Source organism: Xiphias gladius, chromosome 11 (genome assembly GCF_016859285.1).
Source record: "Xiphias gladius isolate SHS-SW01 ecotype Sanya breed wild chromosome 11, ASM1685928v1, whole genome shotgun sequence".
NCBI lineage: Eukaryota > Metazoa > Chordata > Actinopteri > Istiophoriformes > Xiphiidae > Xiphias > Xiphias gladius.
Genome location: NC_053410.1, coordinates 20036312 through 20062046, shown reverse-complemented (window position 1 = coordinate 20062046; position 25735 = coordinate 20036312). Strand labels below are relative to the sequence as shown.

At 42.3% G+C, this 25735-nt stretch overlaps 1 protein-coding gene across 6 annotated transcripts in view; it reads right to left on the bottom strand.

The window, feature by feature from the left end:
- LOC120796499 (arginyl-tRNA--protein transferase 1) overlaps positions 1-25735 on the bottom strand; it is a 51197-nt gene that overhangs the window by 8895 nt on the left and 16567 nt on the right. For all 6 annotated transcript variants that reach the window (XM_040139409.1, XM_040139412.1, XM_040139411.1 and 3 more), the window contains 3 exons: positions 22061-22093; positions 17141-17322; positions 10463-10562 (listed from right to left, as the gene is read on the bottom strand). In XM_040139409.1, coding sequence (XP_039995343.1) covers positions 10463-10562; positions 17141-17322; positions 22061-22093 — 315 coding nt within the window. The remainder of the gene's footprint in view (positions 1-10462; positions 10563-17140; positions 17323-22060; positions 22094-25735) is intronic.

The window sequence follows — 25735 nt, the reverse complement described above, 5'->3', positions numbered from 1 at the left end:
GAGTGTTGTGTCTACAATCCAAAATGATATATCCAGCCCTTTGCTGTAAAGTTTCAGCAGAAAGATAGGCCTATCTAACCAAAATGAGACCAAGCTTATGGCACAAGCACAATTCCTCAATTCTCCCCCTGAAAAGAAAAAATGATACAGAGTGGGATGAAGAGTATGAAAGGACACAGCTATTTGTGGTCTGGACAGAGGAGAGAGAAAAGAAGAAAGAAGAAAAAAGAAGAGAGAAAAGATGTGCCACTACCTATCTGTCAGCTTCTTTTTTTTTATTGGACTGCAAGTAAAGACTGAGCTCACCACTGACTTTCTTTATCTTCTCTCTTATTTCTTTCCTTCCCCAGGTTGGCTTGGAATAACCTGTAATTCACAGCTACCCCTGCAGCTTCCTTGGCTCATCTTCAGCCCTGTTTTTTGCTTTTGCCTCAGCGTGTCCCACAACATCCATCTCTTTATCTAACATACCAACAGAGAATGCAGTAATGGTTTGCTGAAATTTAGATCCTTTAGAGAGAGGACTGATGCGCAAAGTGCCACCAATCTAACAGCTGGAAGTGAAATTGCCTATTCCTACAATCTATGTTGCTGAGTGGCTGTTAGCTCAGCCAGTGGTGTAAAGAGGCCACGAGAAGTGATAGTGGGACTATGTGTACATGGCCACAAAGCCATGTGATAAGGTTTTTTGTGTGAGTATACATGTGTTTTTCTAATGTGTCAACTCAATTCCATTGAGGGCTACTCAGCCACTCAACAGATAACCAGGATGAGGCTTTCCAGATGAAGGTTTGGTCTACCTCTGTTCAGTGGCTCTATTACTCCCTTTCTAAATGCTCAAAGTCTCCTGCACCAACAAATCTGTCACCATCCTTCCCTCCTTTCATTGCTTGCAAGTTCAGACGGACATGGAGTTGATGCCGATGACTGACAACCTCTGAAAGGCTCGTTTAGAGAGACAGAGGGAGAGATGGAGGATGAACAAATGAGGGGAGGAAGAAGGAAACATGTACAAACTTCAGCAAATAGACTTGGCTGCCATCAGAGATGTGACAAATGTGATGGAGATAGGAGGGAGACAGGGAGGGACGAGAGAAAATTAGGTGCAGATGAGTAAAGGGATGGTATTTAACGTCAATGAGACATAGACTGGGGAGAGCTGATGGAAGTGATGGGAGTAGTCTGAGTGCCAGGACAGCATTGAGAGAGGATGTTGGAAGAGGGAAGGCTTGGAAAGAGAGAGACAGAAACGGGGGGGGACAAGAGGAAAAAAAAACAGATTAGAGGAGAAATAAAGAGCTGCATTCAATATTGGCCACATAAAGAGGGAGAAACTCAACAAAATGGAAACTGTACATTTACAAGTGGCTGAATGCTCTCAGCCATATAAATCTAGAGTTTTGCTGTGCGTTCACTAATGAATGTGCAGAGGTCAGTGTTTATAGGAAAGCAATCTTCTACAGTGCAAATTTCCCAATGAACTTGAACTTTAACAAGACAGAGGAAAATTACTCAACTTCATTTGAATAACAAGCTGGCCCAGTGTAAACAATTACACAACCACAATCACCAGAAGTAAATAAACACATATCTCCATAGGGCTTGACACGCAGTTACACAATACTTTGCAGATCTATTATCACTTTGAGCCTCTCGGTGACACCGCATCATTCATTCTTTTCAGGCCTCACAGACGTTACTCACATACAGATAGCAGCGGCCCTGCTGTCAGAGTGAATTTTACTACCAACTCTAACACACAACTGTCACCTTGCTCCTCTCCTTCTTTGTGCACCCTTTCCTACATTTCTGTCTAGTTTTCTCACACCACAAGGTAGGGAGGGATGCCCCAGGCCCATACCTATGATTTATATGAAAAGCAATTAATCAGACACATAAATTGAGTTTTCCACTGCAGCCAAGGAATCCTCATGAAAACTTACACCTCTTTTGCCTTCTGCTTCTTTTCTTCCTCCCTGTCTGACTAGGAAGCAGACCCGAGTGTGGTCTGTGTAGAGTGGCGACAACTTTCATCAATCGAGACCATCAGCAAAATGTTCCTCCAAGTTGTCCAAAATTGCAGTCAGGTAAAATATCTGACTCAGCTTATTACCAGTTAAAAAGTTCATCAAAACTTTGATATTTCTCTTTTGCAAAAACAAAACACAATTTTTCACTATATTCTGACACATAAAAGTAAAAATTAATTGATAGATTGAGAAAGTAGAATATGTATAAGAATTTAAGGTAAGCTGAATTATTATCAATTTTAAATCACTTTTTAAATTAACCAAGTTAACTTGATGTCTTATACAGTATATCAATATGTTTACCCTTTGTTCTCCTTTGTGCTTTCTCCTGCTTTTTTTTTTTAACTTTTATAACACTGTCTTTTATTATTATTAATCCCAATATTCTAAAATGCACCAATATGCTTTTAAGAAGGAGACCTAAGGTACTATCGCATCTTCCATTAGAGGGAGACTTTTTGATGATCACACTTGTTTTTTTGCAGTCACACAGCAGTGTCATGGTTCAAAGTGGTCCTCTTTCAGGCCTCGTGGGGGAAAGACCAGAAGACAGGAGGTGGACTCGTTGTCCTGGTAAGAGGGTTTCCCTGCCGTCATATGCATTACTTTACACCCACATCTGCTGCTGATTTCCTGCTCATATCTCCGGTTAAGTTTTCACCCACCCTACCCCTAGCTGATGTGTCGCTGTATATGTGTGTGCAAAAGTCAGGCAGTGTGCAGAATGTCTAAATGCAGTCTCAATGAGTCTGTTCTTGTTAACAGTATCAGTACAGCTCAAATCTCTTGAGGAAAGCACGATGTACAGTAATCTGCTGGTCAACTGAACACCTACTTCAGTGTGAGACAGAACGGCTCCAAGAGTGTGATGTAAGGCTGGTCGCAGCACAGATGACGTCACTAATGTTAGACATTGCATTGCTTGGCTCTGGCAAAAGATATATTATCCAAAAATAACATGCAATACAAAAAGAAGCCTGTTTAATAATATGGTCAAGGGTCAAGCATGAACACAGCAGTGAATAGGATATTGTATCAGAATTACATATTTCTCAAGCGCTCTCAGAAAGAAATGGACATTTGACCCAAACAGACAAATAGATCACCATGTCACATTTGTGGTCTCTTCGCAATACGTTATTCAGCTGGTTGTCACCCAGGACATGTCTGGAGTCAGAGGGTATACAAAGAGGCCTAGTGTGACCCAGAGCCAGGCAGACCTAACCTAGACTGGCCTGGGCCAGCACCCTGACCCAGGGTCACATTCAACCAATCTTAGCCAAAAACCAATAAACACAGGCTTGATCCCTACATCCGTACTCTCTCTCAAACATATAGCTCTCACAATACCCCCCCTTCTAGCGTCTTAAGGCTGTTGAAACACACACACATTCTGCCCAGACAAGGGGACATGACTGGGGGGCCTCTGGCTGTTGACGGACACATGTAAACAGCACAGCTCACACAAACAGAAATGCAGCTAGACAAATAACACTAAAAACCAATCAGGCTGGACAGAGGGACAGTACCAATGAAAGACATGTCCAAATAAGCTGTACCTCAGAATAGTGGCCCACACAGATGTACTTTCACCACAGTCTGTGACAATTTGTACATATGCAATTGTGTGTGTGTGTGTGTGTGTGTGTGTGTGTGTGTGTGTGTGTGTGTGTGTGTGTGTGTGTGTGTGTGTGTGTGTGTGTGTGTGGAGATATGTGTGCAAGTGCCCTGAACATGTCTGGGGTCTGTGTCTGGGGAGATTTATGCTAACTGCTGCTGTTTAAACGATCGGGGCCGCCGAGGCTTTTTCACCTTACTCAACACATTACCACAGGACGACCTTCAAATAAAGCTTCCAGGCTGGTAAGTCTCCCCCTTGGGCCCCTAGATAAACCCACAATCCCCTCCACCCACCCCACTTTGTCCCAGCACTCCCTCGCCTGTCTATGCGTCACGGCTCCACGGATGACAGGTTAATGAGGAGAAAATATTTTTACAGGATCGCATTTCAACAGAGCCCTGAGAACCAATGGCAGCGATTTTATGGGCATCAGCTCACAGACTGGGCACTTTTATCTCTTTATCTCCTTTAGCTTTATGGGAAGGCGAGCCGTCTGACATAGACCACAGCTCACTGACTTGCAGCCCCTAATCTTGGTGTTTAAAACCCCACCTCAAACTTTCTCACTGCAAGACCAAACCAGAGGCCATCCACCCACACTCTGAATAAATGTATAACTGCATTTATGAGACCAGTTCATTCTGTCCAGTAGTGCTTATCAAAGATCTGGGTGCATTACGTTGCCAAAAAGAAACCAGGCGTTTCAGACAAAGTGGCGCAGCTGCAGAAGGTTTGAAAATAAATAGTGGTGAAGTTAATGGCAAGGCAAACACCTCAGGCTGGCAGCTAGAGGGCTCTGGATCAGCTCAGCATGACACCATCTCTAAACTCTCATTTTCGCCCTTGTGACCTTCACACCTCCCCCTCGCTCCTACCCTCCTGCCACCCGCCTTCACCCAACTCCGTCCTTAGAACAGAAGTACGACAAGCGTCTGACCTGACCTCTTGAACTATGATCTGTCAGACCCTCACCCTGTCATCACTCCTCCTAGGGGGTGCCGAGCATTGGCTGCCCCCAGACCGTGCTGTAACCTGCTGTAGCCTGTTCATGATATGTTAAAGAAACACAACCGTGGCAGGACAGAAGGAAAACAAAAAGAGATGATTAGGTTTAAAAGAGAGAAGAGACATTATCAAAAACTTTAAACAAATGTTTCTGCTGAGAGGTGCCCTGTTGGTGGTCTCCTGTAGAGCTAAATCAAACAACGTTGTTTCTGTCTGAAAGGCTCCAATTTAAGACAGGGGGAGGGGAGAGAACTGGAAGCCACCAAAAGGGGTATGCCTTGGCTTATACATCTCACAGAGAGGGTAGAAAAGGGGCCTGGTTGGTTTGGTTCTTATTTTGATGTGCACAGGTTTTGATGGGCTCATTGTTGGAAGGTACTGTTACTGGCATAGCAGAAAAACGCCTTCTAAAAACAAACTAAATAATTTTTCATCTAAGGAAAACAAGACTAGGTCATAACCTAGTATATGGCTGGACCACCCTTTATCTGTTTGCCTCTCTCCTACTATCTGTGCTCAGATATACAGTATTTTAATACAGCCGAATTCCCAATAAAGCTGTTCTCATTTACATGATTTGCTGTTTCTTCGCTCCAACAACGTAACAACTATGAATAGTGACTTAAATGCAGCCCATTAAGACTACATTTTAACCAGCAGTGACTTCCAAGCCATTTCAAAGCAGCTGCTCTGCACTGCTGAAATCCTGATTTTATAACCAAAATGTCGTCTGACAAAATCACCATACACACAAGTTAAATACAACGGCTGTGCTGTGATTTTGAGACCAGACCAATTGATTGAGACCAGAGAGAGGTGTGCCTGCTGAGGGAAAGCCCGTCCTTGCAATCGCGGGGCAATACTGGAGACCCTCTTCCACAAAAAGTAGCTAAGGGTTGTCCAAAAAGTCGTAGGATTTGTCGCTAGGTACTTCTGGACAAATCAGTCGCTAAAGGGGTGTGAAAAGTCTGTAAAGTCTAGTGACAAAGGCACTGAGTTAGCAACACTGCCTGTAAAGGCCCCCCCGATGATGCAGTAGAAACTTTTTGCACCAATTCATTTTGAAAGAGCGACCTATGGGCACTCTGCCAGCCAACCAATGGTGTAACATCATCACTCAGTCACACAAAATTTGGCCTACCAATGGTGTCACTCGTTCGCTCACTCACTCACACTCGTGTTTATAGGGCTGGCCCTGCTGTTGCGGTCTAGCCAATAACACACGAAAAAGAAAAAGAGGGCTAAAGAAACAAACACATGAGTAAGGCCATCAGTTTCAACATGGAACACTGCACTCTTGAAAGTAACTTTATACCACCTCTATTTGAGCTGCAGCGACCTAGTGGATCTTAGCTTGCAAATAGGACAACTGAAAGAATAGGATCAGGGTCGCTCCTGCCTGCTAGCGTAGTAATAACTTTAGACTAAATGAACAAAATGTGTTGCCATGTTTTATCTCTGAATAAAATCAGTTGAAAGTTTTTTCAGTCTGATCCCTTCTCTCTCTATCAATCTTTCATCCCAACCAGCATGGTGGCTGGTTTCTTGAACAGTTGCTGAAAGAGGAATGGAAACAAAAAGAGAAAAAGGGGTGGCTATACTGTGCCTGGACCTGTAGGACCCACGAAGCGTAAATCCACAGTTCCACACAAACACTGCTGTACATTGTAAACCTTTTCAATGCAACTCATCCAAATCTATCAAAGGGTTATAACATTGACGCTAGGAGCACAACAATATATCAACAAAATAAATAACAAAGCAATGCCCTCATGAACAATTCTAACACTTCTTTAAAAAAAACAAGGCTAATTGCTGGCATGGTAAGCAGGGAAACATCCACCTCCAGATGCTTCAAACTCACTCACTGTCACTCCTAATCTGCCCAGATGTACAAAAAGTGACACACAGAATGTGAGTTCATACACATACACATAACACACTGTCTGAATGGGCCCCTTCAGTGAAAATAACATGCATGCAGAGTCCTGATTGCTGTGGCTTGGAGCCTTTTAGCATGTCATAACCTGCCAATGCGTACCTGGAGAGGAGACGGACTGTTCGAGGGAGAGGTTCATTACACTAACATGTTGCTGGTTATTGATGGCACTGCAATGATTCAGAAAGATGAGTTTTCTTTCTCCTTTCGATCAGCTGTTCAGAATTGATGTGACTGAACTGAAATTAAATCAGTGAGAAAAAGAATGACGAGTATGAGAAACCTTTATTATCAATCGCATTCTAACTCTGACAAAAATCTGTGTGCAGGTGTGTAATTGTGTGTCCTGGGAAAGTGAGGTCTGATGTACATGCCTGAGCTGGGGGGGCACTTTGTCATGTATAATTGATGTCATGATAACAAAGCTCATGCAGCAGGTGACAGAGAAGCCCACATGCACACACCTATTAAGACTAACATTAACATAGCAGCAACTGACTGAAACCAACATTAAATTTTTTCACCAGTAGTATCCTAACATTCTTTTCCACACAGTGGCTGCTGACACCTGGATGGATTAATTTCAGGTCCGCTGAATTCAAAAGCTTTGGCCATGTGGAAAACTGCTGGCTCTTGCTTGAGAACTGACCGGCTCTGTGTCACTGTTTGTTGTTTGTGGTCGAGGAGGAGTTGGGTTGAAAGGGAACGGAGGTGCAGCTGCCGCAAAAGGGCTCTTTAAAAGTCAGTGAAGTACCACCGGGAAACGAATAATCCTTTTCATCTTGCCTCCTTTTCTCATTTGGCACTCATTTTGTCACTCCTTTTTTTCTCTCTCCATCTGCTCTCTTCCTCCTCCTTTCACTCTTTTTGCTCACTCCTTCATTCTTCCTCTCTGTGGAAAATTTAATGGTTTCCTGGGCTCAGAGCGAGACATTCTTTCACTGTGAACAATAATAACAAGAGTAAGAGCCACTTCATGTAACTCTCTCACTCCCTCACCAAGTGGGTAAAACTGGGTATTCTGTCTGTGTGTGTATTCTGTAAGTATGTGCGTATGTGCACTTGAAAAATGTTTCATCTGTTTGACCAGGTACAACCGACTGGTAAGAACAAGTGGATGACAACCTCGTTTGTTATCATGAAAGTCTGCTTATTCAGTACTTAAAGGTAACTCACACAGACAAGTGCTCACATATACACACATCTCTGCAAAGAAATGGAAAATCACTACAACGTGGTGTGGATCTTTTACTCCTTTTTATATCCAAAATAAAAAGTGTAAATTTATAAAATGAAAGCTAATGAAACTAAGTATGTTTTGTGAGAAAAATGTGTGAGTTCAAGTGCAGGTTAAGGCAGTTATTTATGGTTTAGGATAAACATCCTGATGGAGATCATGAGCTGAACTGAACCGCGGGCTCTATAAGAAAAGGAGTGTAAACTATGGCTGCATCCAGATATAGGCCTATTGCAACATGTCTTGATGGTGCCAAAATTTTACTGAGCATGCCTGCTTTTTCTTTAGGTCAGACCCAAGAAATGTGTGTGCGCTCCTGTCACTGGGCAGATGTACACATTCAGTGTTTGTTCACATTTAATGACAATCTATCCAAACAAGCTACAAATATGCAGCATGACATTTCAGGCAAATGTCAACAAGCCAGGGAATTCAGCTCTCTAAGCCACAAAGTCTCAGTTACTCTATCTGAAGTCATGAGAGCGGTTAATTCAGATGACTTTTAGCTGCACGTGAGAGGCAATGGGAAAAAAAGAAGAGTGACAGGAGGGCCAAGACCTCTGGTCTCATTTAGCCTCCAACAGCTTCACCTTCTGCTCTCTACAGCTCAACATCAGAGGGCCAGGGAGGGCCAAAGGACCAGGGACAGGAGCCAGGGGCAGGATGTCACGTCTAACCCTGAACCCACCAGCCAAACCAGCAAGGCTCTGTGGGACGCTCCGTCCCAGCTTTGAGAACAAAGGAGAGGGTCTGACACTGGCCAGGCAGCCCCCTGTTCCTGGCTGGACTCCAAGTCTTCTAGAACCCTTTAAGGATGCTCTACAGGACCATGTCCATGCATTGGCGCTGCTAAGAAGTTTCAACCCAGCGCTCATGGAGCTGTTCCCCTGGGCATGTAGAGATGTGACCTGGCAGTACTTTCTTCACAACACAGAACACAAGAATACACCAAAATCTTTATAATATTAAGGTCTTTTCATATTTATCCTAATTTCTAAATATTTCCAAAAAGCTCAAGCTTTGGGTGTGAAAAGCACCACCTTAGCATGCACAGAAGGCCCAAATGAAGGGGAATTTTTTTTGTTTTTAAATGTATCCACATGAGTGTGGGCATGGTCTCAGAAAGTGATGGGTATAGAGAGCTCCCAAAGAATGGAAAGTTGAAAGGAGGGGTAGGTGGATAACATGGAGAGAGGGAGTGGGGTTGAAGGAGTTTGAGTGGTGTCCAGTAGGGTTCAAGTGCTGGTGTTTTGGTCCCTAAAGAGGCAAGCAGCAGGACTGAGATCCAGAAACCAGTAAACCTCCAACACATTGACAGTGGAGCTTAGGGGTTCCCCATCTTAGAGACTCGAACAATTCCATAGTATGTCTGTGCATTAATGGACTACTCAGGCTCATATGCAAATCAGACAATGGAGCGAACCACTGTGCGTGCGCTCAGTGTGTGTTTGAGCGTGGGTGTGTTTCTGTGGGAGTGTGGGAGCCCAAAGGTGGGAACTGGGCAACCTTCTCACCCTAATTCTGTGTTCCTCCCCAAGGGTAAAATAGGAAGAAGTGGGGAGGTTGTGAACAAGACGCTGCAACGGCAAACACAAAAACAGATATGGGGGGTTGGGGAGTAAATGCCAGTGCAAGGGGGGCTAGGTGCTGTGGTAACAGCGTTCTCAGACAAACAGCTTGATCAAGATTCAACACACAGACACATAAACAGAGCAAACACACTCACATGCACTCTATACACAGACTCCTAAACTGAGAAAATGGGCAAAGCACTATGCAAACCCTAAAACAAGATGTAAATGGATAAAAAGATGTGGCACTTTGCCATAATCCCCAACAAGACATCATTCTCCCATGGGCAAGAACAAGCTTTGGGAACATTGGAATGAAATGACAAGAAATAGAGGAATTAGTAGATGAATGAGAGAAAGAAGGGATGAATGTAACGAAATCTTGGCCAAACTAATGGACTTGCCTTTTTTCACCCTCCTCCTGAAGCTATAGATCTTTAAGTGGTGTTTGGTGTGAATGTGAGCATGTTTGTGAGTAGTGGCTTCCACAGCACATCAACTGCGCTTGTGTACAAATATGGATATATCTGTGCATATGTGCCACACACGTCTTGCAGCTGAGTTGCCGTTCCGAGAGTGACCTCTGTTTACTACAAATGATTCAGATGCTAAGCTGGATACACTTATGGACAGCAGAAACCCACATTAGGCCATTTTGGGGAGGGGGTAAATTCCAGTGAAATATTATTAACAAAGCATGGGAATACAACATTGTCGAGCTTAGTGATGTACATCCATTAACATGGGTTATCATTAACAGCTTACAGAAATTAGAATTTCAAGACAGACGAGTGGAACACAAATTTAGTAGTGGTGCCACTCACACTAGGACCATCTAGTTTTGCAACAGCCCTCTCAGTTACCAAAAGTTTTAAAATATTAAAATGTAATACAATGTAAAAAATGTGAAAAAGTATCAAACATGTAGGTATACAATTCAATTGAACCTTTTTAGAATTTGGTTGTTGTGACAACATTACCGCATCTGAGCTATTTATATGGAGATGCTGTTCATACAAAGTTGAAAAACATGAGAAATGTGCTGCAGACAAGGCATACCTTATACCGCATCTTGGGACAGGAGTGAATGTAAAAGCCCAGGTAGTAGTAAGACAGCTTGGGGGACTGTTTCTGCATCTGCCTGGTAAAAGCGATCTCCCTGTGGTGGGAAACACATAAACACATCTTTTCAGAGAGGTACAGCAAAGAAAGGCACAAGCTTCAGCATTCAGAAACAGCACACATACTTGTAGCTTGGTGCTCATGTCTTAAAATGATGGCTCACTCCAGCATTACTTTACGTTTTTCAGTCAATCCTGGGTGGAAATGCACTGCGTTGTGTCATGTTTTAAATATTAGATGGTACATAATCATGTTTACATTGCATTTACCACATTTTGGCATCAATTATATGAACTACATAGTTTAGACTCTCTTTTTAAAATAAAATTAAAGTTCATGACATTTAAAGCTGAGTAGTTTTCATTGTGTTTTAGCTGCAAATCTATACACACGTAGTTAAGACTGTGTAAGCTCTATCAAAAGGGAGAGCCAATAATGACAGACCAGAACCGGCCAGCAGGTTAGAGGTGGTTTTCATCACTGAACACAACAAACCAGACAAAGTAAAAGGGTCATTTAGAATTTATTAATTAATATAACAATATTTAAGTGTAAATGGGGGCATTAAGAAATAAAATAGGTGCTAGCAGCTCTGAATAGAGCAGTGCTGAGGAAAGAAACACCCGCACTCAAAAAGGCAGCTTTCCTTGGTCTCATTTCGTTACACAAAAACAACTGCCTTCTCTGTATCAGCATTGAGCCCTTGAGGAGAAAAGAGGGTGGTGACAAAAAGAGGGACAGTGTGGAAAATAAAGATTTAGAACCTGGAAGATTTGTACACCTTCTTCAAATACAGTAAATGTCTTGCTTGCTTTATTTTTCCCCAATAGTTTCTTCCTTAATTGCATCCTTTTACTCAAAGCCTATTTTCCCCTTTCCCTCCACCATTTCCTTCACTATTCCATAACTAAATTCCAGCTCCTCTTTCTTCTCCCTTTTTGTTTCACTCTTCCTTCCACCCCTCTGTGTTTCACCCGCTTAAATGAAGGGGGAGAATTCCCTTTCTTGCAATACTTAAGAGAGAGAGAAAGAGGCCTTAAATAAAATAGACGCACTGAAAAATAAGACATGGGACAAAGCAGGCCAAGCTAGAGAGTGGGAGAGAGAGAGAGCAGGCGGAGAATATAAAAGAGGAGGGTCAAGAAAGAGAAAGGGGGAGAGAAGAGAGGCAGCTAGAGCGAGGTGCTAGAAGGTCACCCGCTTGCTGCCAGGTTCCTGGGTTCCCATCCCCTCTCCACAAAGGGGCCCGGCAGGCCTGAATTGGGGGAGGGGGGTCAAGAGAGGCGAGGGGCCCATTCACAAAAAGCCCTGCGCCCCCCCTTCACTTGAGGCCTTCACACCCCCACCTCCACCCCCATGGCAGCAGCTTGAGTCCGCCATTATCCCCTCTTCAGCCATCTGACACTCTAGCACAAGCCAATTATCAAGCCCTCTGCTCCTGCACAGCTTCGCTCATACTGATGTGCATACACATACACACCCAGACACAAAGGGCCCATAATAGTGCACACCACGAGGTGCTTACTGCAGCCTCGCATGCATGCGGAAACATTTCATTACTAAACAATACAAGAATAGTGTTGATTAGCCAGATATAAAATACAGATTGAGCTACTAGTGATGGGAAGGAAACAGAAACTTATCTAACTAAAGAAATTAGCCTTTAATCACATAGTATATGTATGTACTCTATATAAAAAAAACTATGGATGTCCCAAGCCAGTTTGCAGGATAAAGATGGGGCCAATCCATTCCTATTTGACGGATAAGTGAAAGCTATGCAGAGCCCCATCTGATCAGAGCCCATTTCCAATCTCTCGTTTGTTTGCTCCGGTAAAGCAGCCGTCAAAAATGCTCCATTGGGATCCCTTAAAAACTTGAACTGTACAAAGTTGTGAGCAAATTAAAGGCAAGTGAACTGAATAGAACACAAAATAAACAAAACAGCAGCCTACAGTTCCAATCTACGATATGACAGCATGCAGCAGCAGGGAAACCATGTGCACAAAGCCCCACTTGGTATAAAAACTGTTACTTTGCATCTGCTACATTTTGCAGGTGCAACACACCTCTAAAGTGTTGCTGTAGCTTGAACTCTGCATTTGAACTTAAATTGCATTATTTTATTTAAAAATTATACCTCACACAATTGGACAGTATACAAAATATAATTATAAAAATAAAAAATAAAAATAAATAAATAAATCAATAGAAAGTTGTAATGCAGGTTGCATTTATTTTAATAGTAGATATTTCCACTATCCAAAATCTAATTAATGTTACTTATTTGAATATAGGCTTACCTTACTCTGGGTGCATTCTGCCACTTTTTTTGTGTATGGAAAAATATACATATATATTAAAAAATACTGAATTGGATGCCACATCAACAAATACTGAATATTTAAGGACTTTGATGAGGATCAGGGGCAACACAAAATAATCAGGAGATCCCCATAAGAAAGTGAGCCAGGTTGGACAGCAGCTGTGTTTCCTATACTGTGCCTCAGGCACCTCATTATGTGCCTCTTTTTTTCTCCTCCTCCTACTTCTCTCCTCAGGGCCCGTGGCAGAAGGAGCTACATTCCTGTAAGAAATTTCTCAACATCCCCCTCTCCTGTTTCTACTGCTAAAACACATGACACACATACAGTTAGGTACATAAGTATTTTGACAGTGACGCCATTTTTGTAATTTTACCTCTGTACACTACCACGATGGATTTGAAACAAAGCCATCAAGATGTGACTGAAGTTTAGACTTTCAGCTTTAATTCAAGGGGTTTAACAAAAAATCGAATTAACCATTTAGGAATTACAGCTACTTTTATACATAGTCCCTGATTTTCAGAGGCTCAAAAGTAATTGGACAAACTAATATAATTATTAATATATGGATTCCTTTACAGTCAATGACTGCCTGAAGTCTGGAACGAATTGACCATACCAAATGGGGACTTCCCTAGAGATGCTTTGCCAGGCCTTTAATGCAGCCGCCTTTAGTTCCTGCTTGTTTGTGGGTGCTGCCTCAGTTTTTTCTTTAGTAAGTTAAAATCAAGCTCAGGTGGTTTGGGATCAGGTATCTGACTTGGCCATTGAAGAATATTCAATTTCTTTGCCCTGAGAAGCTCTTGGGTTGCTTTCATTATATTTTGGGTCATTATCTGTCTGTACTGTGTAGCACTGTCCTTTCAGTTTTGTAGCATTTAGCTGAATCTGAGCAAATAGTATAGCCCTATACAGTTAAGAATTCATCCTGCTACTTCTGTCAGTAGTCACATCATCAATAAACACCAGTGACCCAGTTCTATTGGCAGGCATACATGCCCACGCCACAACACTGCCTCCGCCATGTTTGACAGATGATGTGGTATGCTTTGGATCATGAGCCGTTCCTTTCCTTCTCCATAGTCTTCTCTTCCATCATTCTGGCACAAGTAAATCTTGGTTTCATCTTGTTCCAGAACTGGGCAGGCTTTATTGCCTGGATCACAACAGCGGGGCCAGCCCTATAAAAACAAATGTACGTGACTGAGTGAATGAGTGAGTGAGTGAATAGGTTAAACCAATGGTCAGCCGAATTCCGCGTGACTGAGTGCTGACGTTACACCATTGGTTGGCTGCCCGAATGTTGGAGTTTCCCCAGTGGCCGTGGCTCTTTCAAAATGGATTGGCGCCAACAGTTTCTACTGTGTCATCAGGGGGCGAATACAGGCAGTGCCTTTGTTGCTAGATTTACAGACTTTTTACACCCCTTTAGCAACTTTTGTTCAAAAAAGTACCTAATGACAAATCTAGCAACTTTTCCAGACAAACCTTTGCTACTTCCTGTAGAAGACAGTCGCAAATTTTGTCCCGTGCGCATGAAGTCAGGCTTTCCCTCCGCAGGCACACCTTTCTATGCATCTCATTCAACTGACCGCACAGCAGTTGACACAGACGTGAATGAGATTCTAATTTTCCCTCTGAGTGATCATTTTACAAGTAAATGTAGCCGAAATCACAGCACAGCCGTTGTCTTTAACTCACATGTACGGTGATTTTGTCAGACGACATTGCGGTTATCAAATCAGGATTTCAGCAGTGCAGAGCAGCAGCTTTGAAATGGCTTGGAAGTGACTGCTTCACTCTCTTCAGAAAAACATGTAAATGAGACCAGCTTTATTGGGAACTCAGCTGTATTAAATTACTGTATATGTGAACACAGACAGTAGGAGAGATAAAGAAGAGATAAAGGGCAGTCCATCCACATACTAGGTTTTGACCCAATCTTGTTAGATGTTTTCTGGTAGAGTCTAATCTGGCCTTTCTGTTCTTGAGTGTTACCAATGGTTTGCACTTTGTGGTAAACCCTCTGTATTTACATTCATGAAGGCCTTTCTTGACTGTAGACTTTAAAAATGATATGCCTACCTCCTCCAGAGTATTCTTGACCTGGCTAAATGTTGTGAAGGGGATTTTCTTCACCAGGGAAAGAATTCTGTGATTATCCACTTTAGTTGTCTCCCGTGGTCTTCCTGGCCTTTTTGTTCTGCTGAGCTCGCCAGTGCATTCCTTCTTTTTAAGAATGAACCAAATTGTTGTTTTGGCCACTCCTAAAGTTTCTGCCTTCTGTCTGATAGGTTTGTTTTGTTTTGTTTTTTCAGCCTAGCGATGGCCGCCTTCATTTGCATCTACACCTCTTTGGATCGCACATTGAGAATTCTCATGAACAGCTACCAAATGCAAATTCAACAATTGGAATCAACTCCAGACCTTTTATCTGCTTAATTTGTCATGAAATAACGAGGGAAAAGGCCACACCTCGCCTTGAAACTGACTGTCAGTTAATTGTCCAAATAGTATTAAGCCTCTGGAAATGGAGGGACTATTATTAGAAAGGGCTAATATTCCTAAACAGTTAGTGCAATATTTTTAAACCCCCTTGAATTAAAGCTGAACGTCTACACTTCAATCACATCTTGATGGCTTCATTTCAAATCCACTGTGGTGGTGCACAGAGGCAAAATCACAAAAATTGCGTCACTGTCCAAATATTTATGTATCTAACTGTATACTTTCGCACAAAAGACCACACACAGTGCTGTACTTGTTTTTTTACTTCTGCAGTGCCTAACGTACATATTTAACCCCAACTCTAAGAAAATCCAAACTCTAAACCTGTTTCCAGATGACAGCTAGGAAAAAATGTCCAACAAACCAGGGATCCCACTGAGGTATTTGTGTAAATTCCCAAAACTTTTCCTTGTCTTTCCATAACCTTTCCATGACTGTTTTTTGCTAGCAAAAAAAGCAAAGTTCTGTTACATACTTTACATGTAATTCCCCCTTGTTTTTTCACATGCTTTTTTTTTTTTTAAGGATTGCACTTGTACATGGTTGAACAGCCCAGGTTTCAATCCAATTGAGCTTGTTGTGGAGAAGAAAAACTATCTAATGTAATGAATGTTTGGACAAGTATTAAGAGTGTGTGTGGGGGCTGTGCAAATGTATTCTGTACAGTAAGTTTTGGACAGAGTCAGCCAGGCCAAGCAGACTAGGGAGTGTCCAGACCTGATCAAAGGCCTTAGTTCTGGTGTCTGTAAACAAGCAGGAGGTTTTCAGTCCTGCTGGCTCCCTTCTCCAAGGCCTCCTCCACACACCAAGCACTCTGTGTTACTCTTGGAGTCAGACTCTTAAAATAATAAGTGATGTGTGCTTATGATGACCAGGGTGTTCACTCTATATGAGCGGGGCCTGTCTGTTCTTACTGCTGGGCAGACTTAGTGCATGATGCACACATAAGTGAACACTCACATACCTGTAGACACCAACTTTGAAGCGGAGATCACCCAGTCTTGCACATCTGTGCAGAAATATTTTAAAAAGCCGCTCTCACATTATTGGGTTACTTTTTACAGGAAAAAGGCAGATATGTGTGCCTGCCGTGTATGTGTATGTGCTATTATTTCATCTTGGCAGAGAGAACTGTCGTCAGCTGAACCACAAACAGAGCACTGCCTCGACCAATCAAGTGCAAAGAAAGAGGTATTTTTCCCCAACCTACACTATTATGGCACTTATAGTATACAGTTCTAAGGAAAGATAAAGTTTGGGAGGGGCTGAAAAGATCAAGAGTCAGGGAGAGAGTAGGTTAAGAGTAGGGCAAATATGAGGGAATGAGAAGGGAGGAAGAGGAAAAGAAAGAACAAAGAAATTTAGCAAAAAGGAGCAAAAGAAGATAATGTTCAACAATGAGAAGCACAGCAATTGCCCCTTTGAAAGGAGCTACATATTGCATTTGACAAGTAATTACCCCATTCGTTTTAATAATCCAGTTATGACTAAGGCTTTACTTCCCTCTACATTTCAATCTTGGTCACATTCGACCAAAATGTGCTGCAAAAAATGGGAAGGGGCATAATCAGGGCAAATGGCAGCATCCTCTTTGTGACAGAAAACAACAAAAATATGCTCCTGGTTTTATGAAACATGAGCACTGACACTGTCCCTGATATGCCATAGGGGGCCACTACTCATCTCCACCATCATCTAATATATTTAATACAGTTAGAAGGCGGCTTCTGAAAACAACACAAAAGGGATTATGTGGCTTGTGTAAGTCCTGGGAACCAACCTGAGAGCAGAGTAGGAGCCCAGAGACAGTGAGGCAAATTCTGGGTGGTAGTACAGGTAGACAGAGGACACACAGGTAGGCAAAATATCAATCACCCCCACAGCTACAATGCGTCCGTCCAGCCAGTATTGCTGATGGAAGGAGCCATAGCCCACCTCGGGTCCATCTGGAGAATATTCTGCCTGGGAAGAGGCAAAGAGAGAAAAACAGTGAGAGAAGGTAGTCACTGGTCAAAACAAAAATAGTTCTCTTGTGTGCAATATAGGTTATATGTAAAACATATAAATCACAGCAGAATGAGAATGTGGTATTTAAAAGGACTGTTTTCACTTTCTTGCAGAGATCTACATTCTCTGTCTTATATACACACACCTGTACAACGGTGTATTATAACCCAGGCTTTTTCCTGCCAGGCCTCACGCATTATGTGTGGGGGTGTACAGTAGCCTCACGTTCAGCCTGCAAATGGCTCCCAAATGTGGAGCGAGAGCAAGAACAGGGTGGAGTTGGGGGCGGGGGAAACTAGCCACAGAAACTCTCCAGGAGAGGATTTTTTAATAAAAGACCCTGCATGAACAAAATCCATTTCACCAGGCGGTGGTGGAGTGTTGCCAAGCTTTCTCCTATATATGTTTGTGTCTCCTCTCTCCATGTGACATGAAAGAATGTGGGTGTAGGTGTGCACCCGCCCGCTTGAGTCTATTCCATTAATAAAACAGTTAAGTGTCTGGCACACATTGAGTTTCTCATAGGGATCCACACGCTGGGTTTTTCAATCAAGTGGCTTGGCGGCTTTTATCACAGAGGCTTAAGACGAGAGGCTTGGGGTTAGGGTTAAAAGTCATATTAAGCTAGGGTATCGGTTTATGTTTGTGTGTGTGTGTGTGTGTCTTTCCTCACTGCACAAGTAACAGGATCCTTCGCCAACATTCATCTGGACCCAGTTAACTTGCGCAGACGCCGCTAGTTATCACAACACAGAGAGCTAGCTTGCTTATCCAGTGCCTACACAGGGCCCACACTCTGACCAAACTAAACCTGACCAAACAGAAACGAGGCCCATACGCATACACACTCCCTGCAGCTCTGTGACCCCAGAGGGATGAATATCAGCAATGGGGTGACTATGTGCCACATTCCTCCTTAACACCATGTAAGATTTTCTTAAGTAGAGCTGGTAATTTAAAAAAAAAAAAAAAAAAAACTATATTCCTCTAGCTCAGGCCCTTAGACACCCAGGTCTGATTACCTTTCTGACACAATGTATGCTAGAGTCCATTTATATTTTTTTTTGTGTGTGTTTGGGTAATTGTGTGGGAAGGGATGATTACATCACAAGACATATGATATAAGATAGAGATGATGTGGGTTTACTACACATTGGGGGGGGGGGGGGGGTCAAGACTAAAAATGAACAGTTATGTGGGGGGAGAGAATGGGGGTAGATGGGGGTGTTGAAGGGTGACAGGCACCACATCTGGAGCAAGCACTGCACTCTATATGGCTGTGTGTGTGTGTGTGTGTGTGTGTGTGTGTGTGTGTGTGTGTGTGTGTGTGTGTGTGTGTGTGTGTGCACGTGCGTGCGTGTGTATGAGTGTGCGTGCGTGCGTGCGTGCGTGCGTGCGTGCGAGTGTTTCTGAGGCTGGGGGAACTGTCTGTCTGTGTAAGCAGGCAGCCTGTTATTTCTTGGCACCAGTTCCCCCAGAAACACTGGAGGCTTTGTCAGAGGCCCCTCGGCGTCATTTAGAAGTTGTAAGTAAAAGGAAAGAGCACGAGGTGATCGGTGTGTGTAAGAGAGGGAGATTTTTCTTACCCCATCTTGAGTATACATGCTTGAGTACAATTATATGAACATGAAAGCCAGCGCAACAGAAGTAATGGCTGTCTGAGTTTGTATATTTGTTTATAAGTTCATACCATGTTCAAGGCTGATCTTGTCTCACTGACCCGTGCGTCACCTCAGACGACAGCTTAATGGTTGTGTCCTTGCCACTGTGACAACAATCTAAACATTCTCTGGAGCACATCAAACCACTCCAGATCTTCCCCTGCAGCCCCAAATCGCTTTCATATGGCCTAAATACAGGGCCATGTGAGCAGTGTGCTTATCTTGACAAAATGGGGAGGTGGTGTAATGCATGTTTGTTTTAGCCTACTTAGAGAGACATTTGGGTAGACTTTTTCTGAAGCAGAACAACTTGTTATGTAAAATTGTCAGAAACAAGGACCAAGTATGATATTTACTTTCAGACTCTCTTTATTCCCTTAGCAACAATACAAAGACTAACAGCTCAGAGCTCAGGTATTAAGTTGTACCTAAGCATAATAAAATATCTCGCTGAATTAGATCATGACCTTATACTAACAAATACTGTGTATATTAAGTTTTAACATTGAACATACTTACATGATGCTGATATGACTGTGTAAATCATAAAGGTTGCAACATTTTTCACATGATGTAATAAACTGATAACATTTCCAAACAATAACCAAAAGCATAACAAATTCATTCCCTTTTTTCAGAAATTGATTTAGTGGCTTTATTTGTTTTGTGTGAAAAAAAAAAAAAAAATGTGGCTGAAAAGAACAGTGATCAAAAGCCCTACTTTGGACAAAGAGGGTGACATTTCATTCACTTTGATGCCACAAAGGATCTGATCAGAGCAGCTGTTCTGAACATTGATTTCCAATACCAAAATGGACTAAGGCTTGGCTTGTGCTTAGAGAGTCTGGATGTGACAGATATTATCTGAAGAACAGATTTTGGAAATAGTTATGAGTTTTCACAATTCACAATCAATGAATTAAACAATATCTTGTGTGCTCAGCATGGTTTCACCTACAATTTCTTATCAATTTTACAATTTCCTTTCAATCTCTAAGTTTTTACAGATAAGGCATGTATAGTGGGGTCTATGTGTTCATTACTATGGTATGTCAGCTGGTGCATTCCCTGCTGATGTGTATCTCTATTACTTTAAAAAAGGAATTCTCATCCTCTTAGTCTCAGGGAGTGTTTGGGAGAGAAAGAGAGACACAGAGAGGACAAAACACAGAACGACAGACAAAGAGTTTCAGAGGAGTGGCCAAGGCCCTGGGTCCATTTAAAAAAAAAAAAAAAAAAAAAAATTAGTGACTAATTGTCAAACACCCCTGTTAATGAGTGTTTGCCCCTTGGTTAGACACATTAGGAGGCTGTAAAGAAACATAAATAGAAACAGAATGAGTTCATGAACCACACACAGCCCATAAAACCCAGTTTCTTGACCTCACCAAGGTCAAATGCAGTGAGGGACACCTGCATGACTGCTATTCATTATGTTGGTCACCACATTGTTTATCAGACAGCACAAATGTGTTTTTACTTGTCTGTTTCTTTGTGTTAAAAAAAAAAAAAAAAAAAAAAAAAAAAAAGAGGAATCCATAACAGCTGATGTTAATTATCTGGGTTTCAGCATGAAATTTTGGTAAAATGGAGCAACAAACAAACAAGTCAGACAACCTGATTCCTAATTAGCTGCAGTTGAATTTGTAAGTATGCTGTTTGCATACATTTGTATAAATGCAGGCTTACATATGAGCTGATGAACCACACAGTATGCAGGTCCATGTGGTGAGTGTCGGTGTGTGTATTTTAATAGCACTCTGATTGCAGACAGATGGAGGCCAACACGCAGAGGTAGCTCAGAAAGCCACACATAATAACTCTGAAATGGAGAGCATTTGGAGAAGATAGAGAGAGATATCAGAGAAAGAAATAAAAACATGAGGAGGCCAAACGAATGAAGACAGCCCCCTAAACTAGTCTGAGAGGAGGGGACAGTGAAGGCAGAAAGATATGTGAGGCAGTGTGCCACAGGACAAGTACACACGTGTGCATGTGTGCAGACCTGTGTAATTCACTGTGCTTGGACGCCAGCCTTGACGAGGTGATAAAAGCTTGTTTCCTATAAACACTAATGATGTTCATTAGGGAAGATCTGAAGGGGCCCACGGGGCAGCACAGAGTGACTGTGTTTGTGTGTCTCTGTGTCAGTCAGTTTGTGTGTGCTCTCCGACCTCAATCTTATTGAAGTGGCTGTTATAAGTGCCAATCCTGGGTCTAATTGCTGGTGTAATTGTCCTGACCCAACACGTCCACTGGTGTTTCTGAAGGCTGCAGCTCACCAGGCCTCTGTTAAGTGATGCCTGGCTGCACCTTCATCTCACTCAGTGACCACAGAGAATATCACATCTTAACTATGAATCCTCTTCCAGATGCAATCAACATCCTTCATATTGTAACTATCTCAATTTTTAATCTGTAAATAGATTACCAGCAAGATTGTATTAATTAATGCACCAAAAGCTGACATCAAACTTCCGATGGAGCCCAAATAATACTTCTTTTTGCTAACTAGGCCAATAGCCATCTGTTAGGTCCCAAAGTGATACCCACGAGGCTGCCTCATCAGCCTGTAATCTGTACCACACCATAGAAAGTTAAGAGCAGTGTTGTGTCCCGTTCTGTCAAGGCTAGAGGAAAGGACTAGTCTGAAGACCTTGTGTTCAACACAGGCGCAATGCAATCTGGACACCAGATTTCACTGTTTTCCTCCCTCAACGCTCCCTTTCACTTCAACTGGGCTGAATTGAATATGAAACAAAACCCCCTTCCCGAATCCCTTAAACCCCCCACCCTCAATCCAGCTGGAGGGCTCTTGACTAGTGTACATGTATCCCCTTTTGAGTGTGTTTGATGAAGAACTAAATACCGAAGCTGGACTTTTTTCTAATCATTATCTTCATCTATGACTTATTTCAGCAGGACGCGTTCTAGCTGTTTGGGGAAATCATTACAGGTAACACAAAATGGATGAATAGAGACATTTAAAAGGGGTTTTATTAAACTGTCAACAGGCCAAAGGAAATACATACCTCTAGTGGTGAATCACAGAGAAATCTCCGGAACTGTGGAGGGAGACAGAGGGGGGGGAAACAGAGAGAAAAACAGTTAGTTCTCTGGGTCACCAACTTTTTTGAAGAGGCATAAATGAAAACCATACATGTCTCCATTGCTGTCCTACATAGTTTATCCCTCCCTGTTTTCTCCTCACTCAGGTGTCACATATCAAATGCAGAGCCCTTTCACAAAGGGGCATAAAAAGGAAGATTGTATTTACACAAATGAAAACATTTAGCCTATCAACTAAAGCTCACACACCAGGGAGGACATAGTGACAGCTTAAATAAGCAGCGTTACTAATGTCAAAATAGCCTATCTCTTACTATCTTAACACGCTTTAAAATGCACATCAGATATCAATTACTGGGAGACTTTATGACTGTGGAAACATTAAATCTTTCTTCCATTCTCTCTACTATTTCCTGTGCTTCTTCTATTTTAGCGCCAGGGTTGAGAGCAGTGTGTTTGCAGATGAGCTGACCTGCAAGAGTGGAGGACAAATGTAGCACGCTTCCATGTTTAGGGCCAAAACCATTCTATAATGAGGAACAGGCATTGGCCACAGTGGAGCAGTGATGGACAGCTTTATTTGGTCTATTGCACCCTCATGAACACACACCACAGTTTCAAGTTCATATTTCACAAGATAATGCTACAATCCAGCTGTGTTGGTCATCTATGCTATGTTTGACTTTGGTCCACCATCTAGTGAGCAGAACAGGGGTCTAGAATAGCACCAAAGACCAAAGCATCATAAACATAGGATAGAGAGGGTCCACACAGGACTAAATAAACAAGGACGGGATATAAATGATGTAAAGGGCTCATGTAATAGGCGTTTTTTCTCTTAGTGGTTATGTTTGACAGAAATTGCCGATAGCTGATACTTTGAGCAGATTTTAGGAATTTCATTACCTCCTCAAAATTCTACGAATTCAGAGTTTGTTTTTTTTCCTGGAATCTTGTTCTTGTCGAGGTGGAAAATAGCCCTTTGGAAACTTAAAATCTCCACTTAAACACATGCTAATGATATTCTTTAAGGTGGGTTAACAGGAAATAAACCAGATTAAACTGCAGTTTCACATATTGACACAGCTAAAGCTGTTAAGTAAAATCAAATAGCTAATAAAAAACAAGCAAACAATAAATAACCAGCTAGTAGCTGGTTTGCATTATAAGGCAATTATAATATATCAATCGAATCCCACTCTCTCCAATTTGCAAAGATTGTAAGAATAAACCAAAGCCAATGAAAACTGATAGGCTTTCTAGCTTCTCTGCTACTCGTGATTTCATTTCTGTCATGATTGCTGGTGTTTGGAATAGGACTAGTCTTTCACAGATTCTCCATTTCTCAATAAATGGATGAATCCAAGTTTTCCTGTACATGAAGCAGCTAGGCACTGCCATATAGTGTGGGGTGGGGGCATATCTTGTCTTTCCATCTCATTAAAACCAAGATGCTCTACAAGTTACCGGAAATTCCCACAAGCACACCAACATCCTCTGTGTGTGAGTGCGCCTGTGCACAGCAGTACAGCTACTAATAGTGATGACTGCTGAAGGCTTGGTTCACTGGGTGGGACAGTCCTGGCTTAGGTGCAACTCAAAATCCTGCCAATAGTCTGAACTCATCCAAAAGAGTGTGTGTTTCTCCGTTTGTCTGCCACAGCTGATGTGTGTTTTGGTGACACTAATACAGTGTTCTCCAACACGGGGGCCGTTTTGGCATAGATGAGCTAAAGAATGATGCACCGTCATCTGTCATTTCTATTTAACCTTTGCCTGAGGCAAACACCCAAACAGTTTTCAATGCCTTTCAGACTCGCCCACTTGTTTTGGATTCTCTTCAGAAAAAATGACTAACTCCATAACAAATTAGTAAAATTACGGTCATAAAAATAAGCAAATCTATAAAATATAAGGATAGAGCACAGAACTCACATAACATAAAAACAATTCATGCATTGCAGCAGTGCACATAGTTGTTGATGAGAGGTGCTGTTGTGAGCTGTAACACAAACTGTGCTCTTGTTGAAGTGCGGACTTCAACAACATGCAACACGCTGCCTTTAACCTCGATTCAACCTCACACTGGGATGGAAAGGAGTGCAGTGGAAGAGGGAATGGACAGAATTGGTCAGACACACAACAAATATGAATGGTTCTTATCCGACAACTTTACATTCTCCTGCTCAAGGCCACTAGGTCAACTGACATAACACTGTAGTTAGTGCAATAGTCCCTGAGCCTCCATCTATCCCAGGAAGAATATGTTAAACTTTAAACTACATTCATACACATTATTTAAATGCAAATGCATTAACATTCCATTCACTTGCTAAAGAGAAAAGGATTTTTCACACATTTCATGCTTTCCATGACCAATATGGAAATTATAGTGACTGCAGTCTGTTTAGTCAACAATGATCTTTGCTCATGCGAAAAAATTCCTATCAAGTTCCTCACCTGTGTAATCATGCCAGTAAAGTGTAATTTTCCCCTCCTAATTCTGCAGTGACTACTGCTTTGCCAGTCAACAAATTACCAACAGCAAAGCCTCCCAATGTGCAATATTGCCGAGGGGCACAAATGAAACTTTTGTTTAAAACTCACAAAAAAGAAATCTAAATGGTTTACCAACAGAACAGCTGCAGTTATTAGATGACATCATTTATAGAGGCCATGCTACGACACTGGCTGCTGTGTGTGGAGCTGAGAGTCTCCAGTTGACTTGGTAGTAAAATGCTGTATTATTTGATTAGTCTACAAGTGTGTGAACTTGATGTGTGTGTCATGATAATTTCTGATAGCTATGAGGGCCTCACTCCTCCTCCACCTTTACCAGGCACTCAGTGGGGAGCTGCTGGGTAATCATACCAAATGGAACAAGCAGTGAAGCACAGCAGCCTTCCACTGCTGTGGTAACACTGCTTGGCTGGGTAAGGCTGCTCTCCTGGAGCCTGGCAAGGTTGACCCCTCTCTGGTCACTGACAAACACCAGAACACACGCTCCTGCCAGGCTGACATAGACACACACACTCTGCATGAGACAGACAGTCTAATGTTTAGGCACAGTCACTCAAGCATGAAGACAGTAAGGGAACAAACGTGTGAATACAATCTCCGCTTCCTTGCTCCCTCTATCTCTAATACAACGACACATATGCATGTAAACGGAGCCGCGTCCACAGTACCTTCTGGAACGATCTCATCACCAACACATGGAGTCCATCACTTCCTCTCTAACTCTCCCTTTCCTATAGTAAACACTCATCTGTCTACGATTAGGCGGGCAAGCAGCCGTCTCATACACACACACACACACACACACAAACTGTCGTGTCTTCACTCACACACATACAGTACATACAAACACAACATCTGCTTAGACCTAATTGCCACTTAGACTCCTCGTTACTGTGCTCTTTACTTGCTCAAATTGCTGTGCTTATTTGAGCGACACGGTGCTTGAATTCACTCTAACATTATAAAACAATAAAAACTACCCAAATACAGTTTATGTCTCTTTGCTAACCTTCTGCAGCCCATATTTATTTCAGAGTGTATATAGGAGCTTCAGGAACCTAGCTGCAAGTGGATCAACAATGATAATGCTGTTTCCAGAGGGTGGTATTAAATTTTTC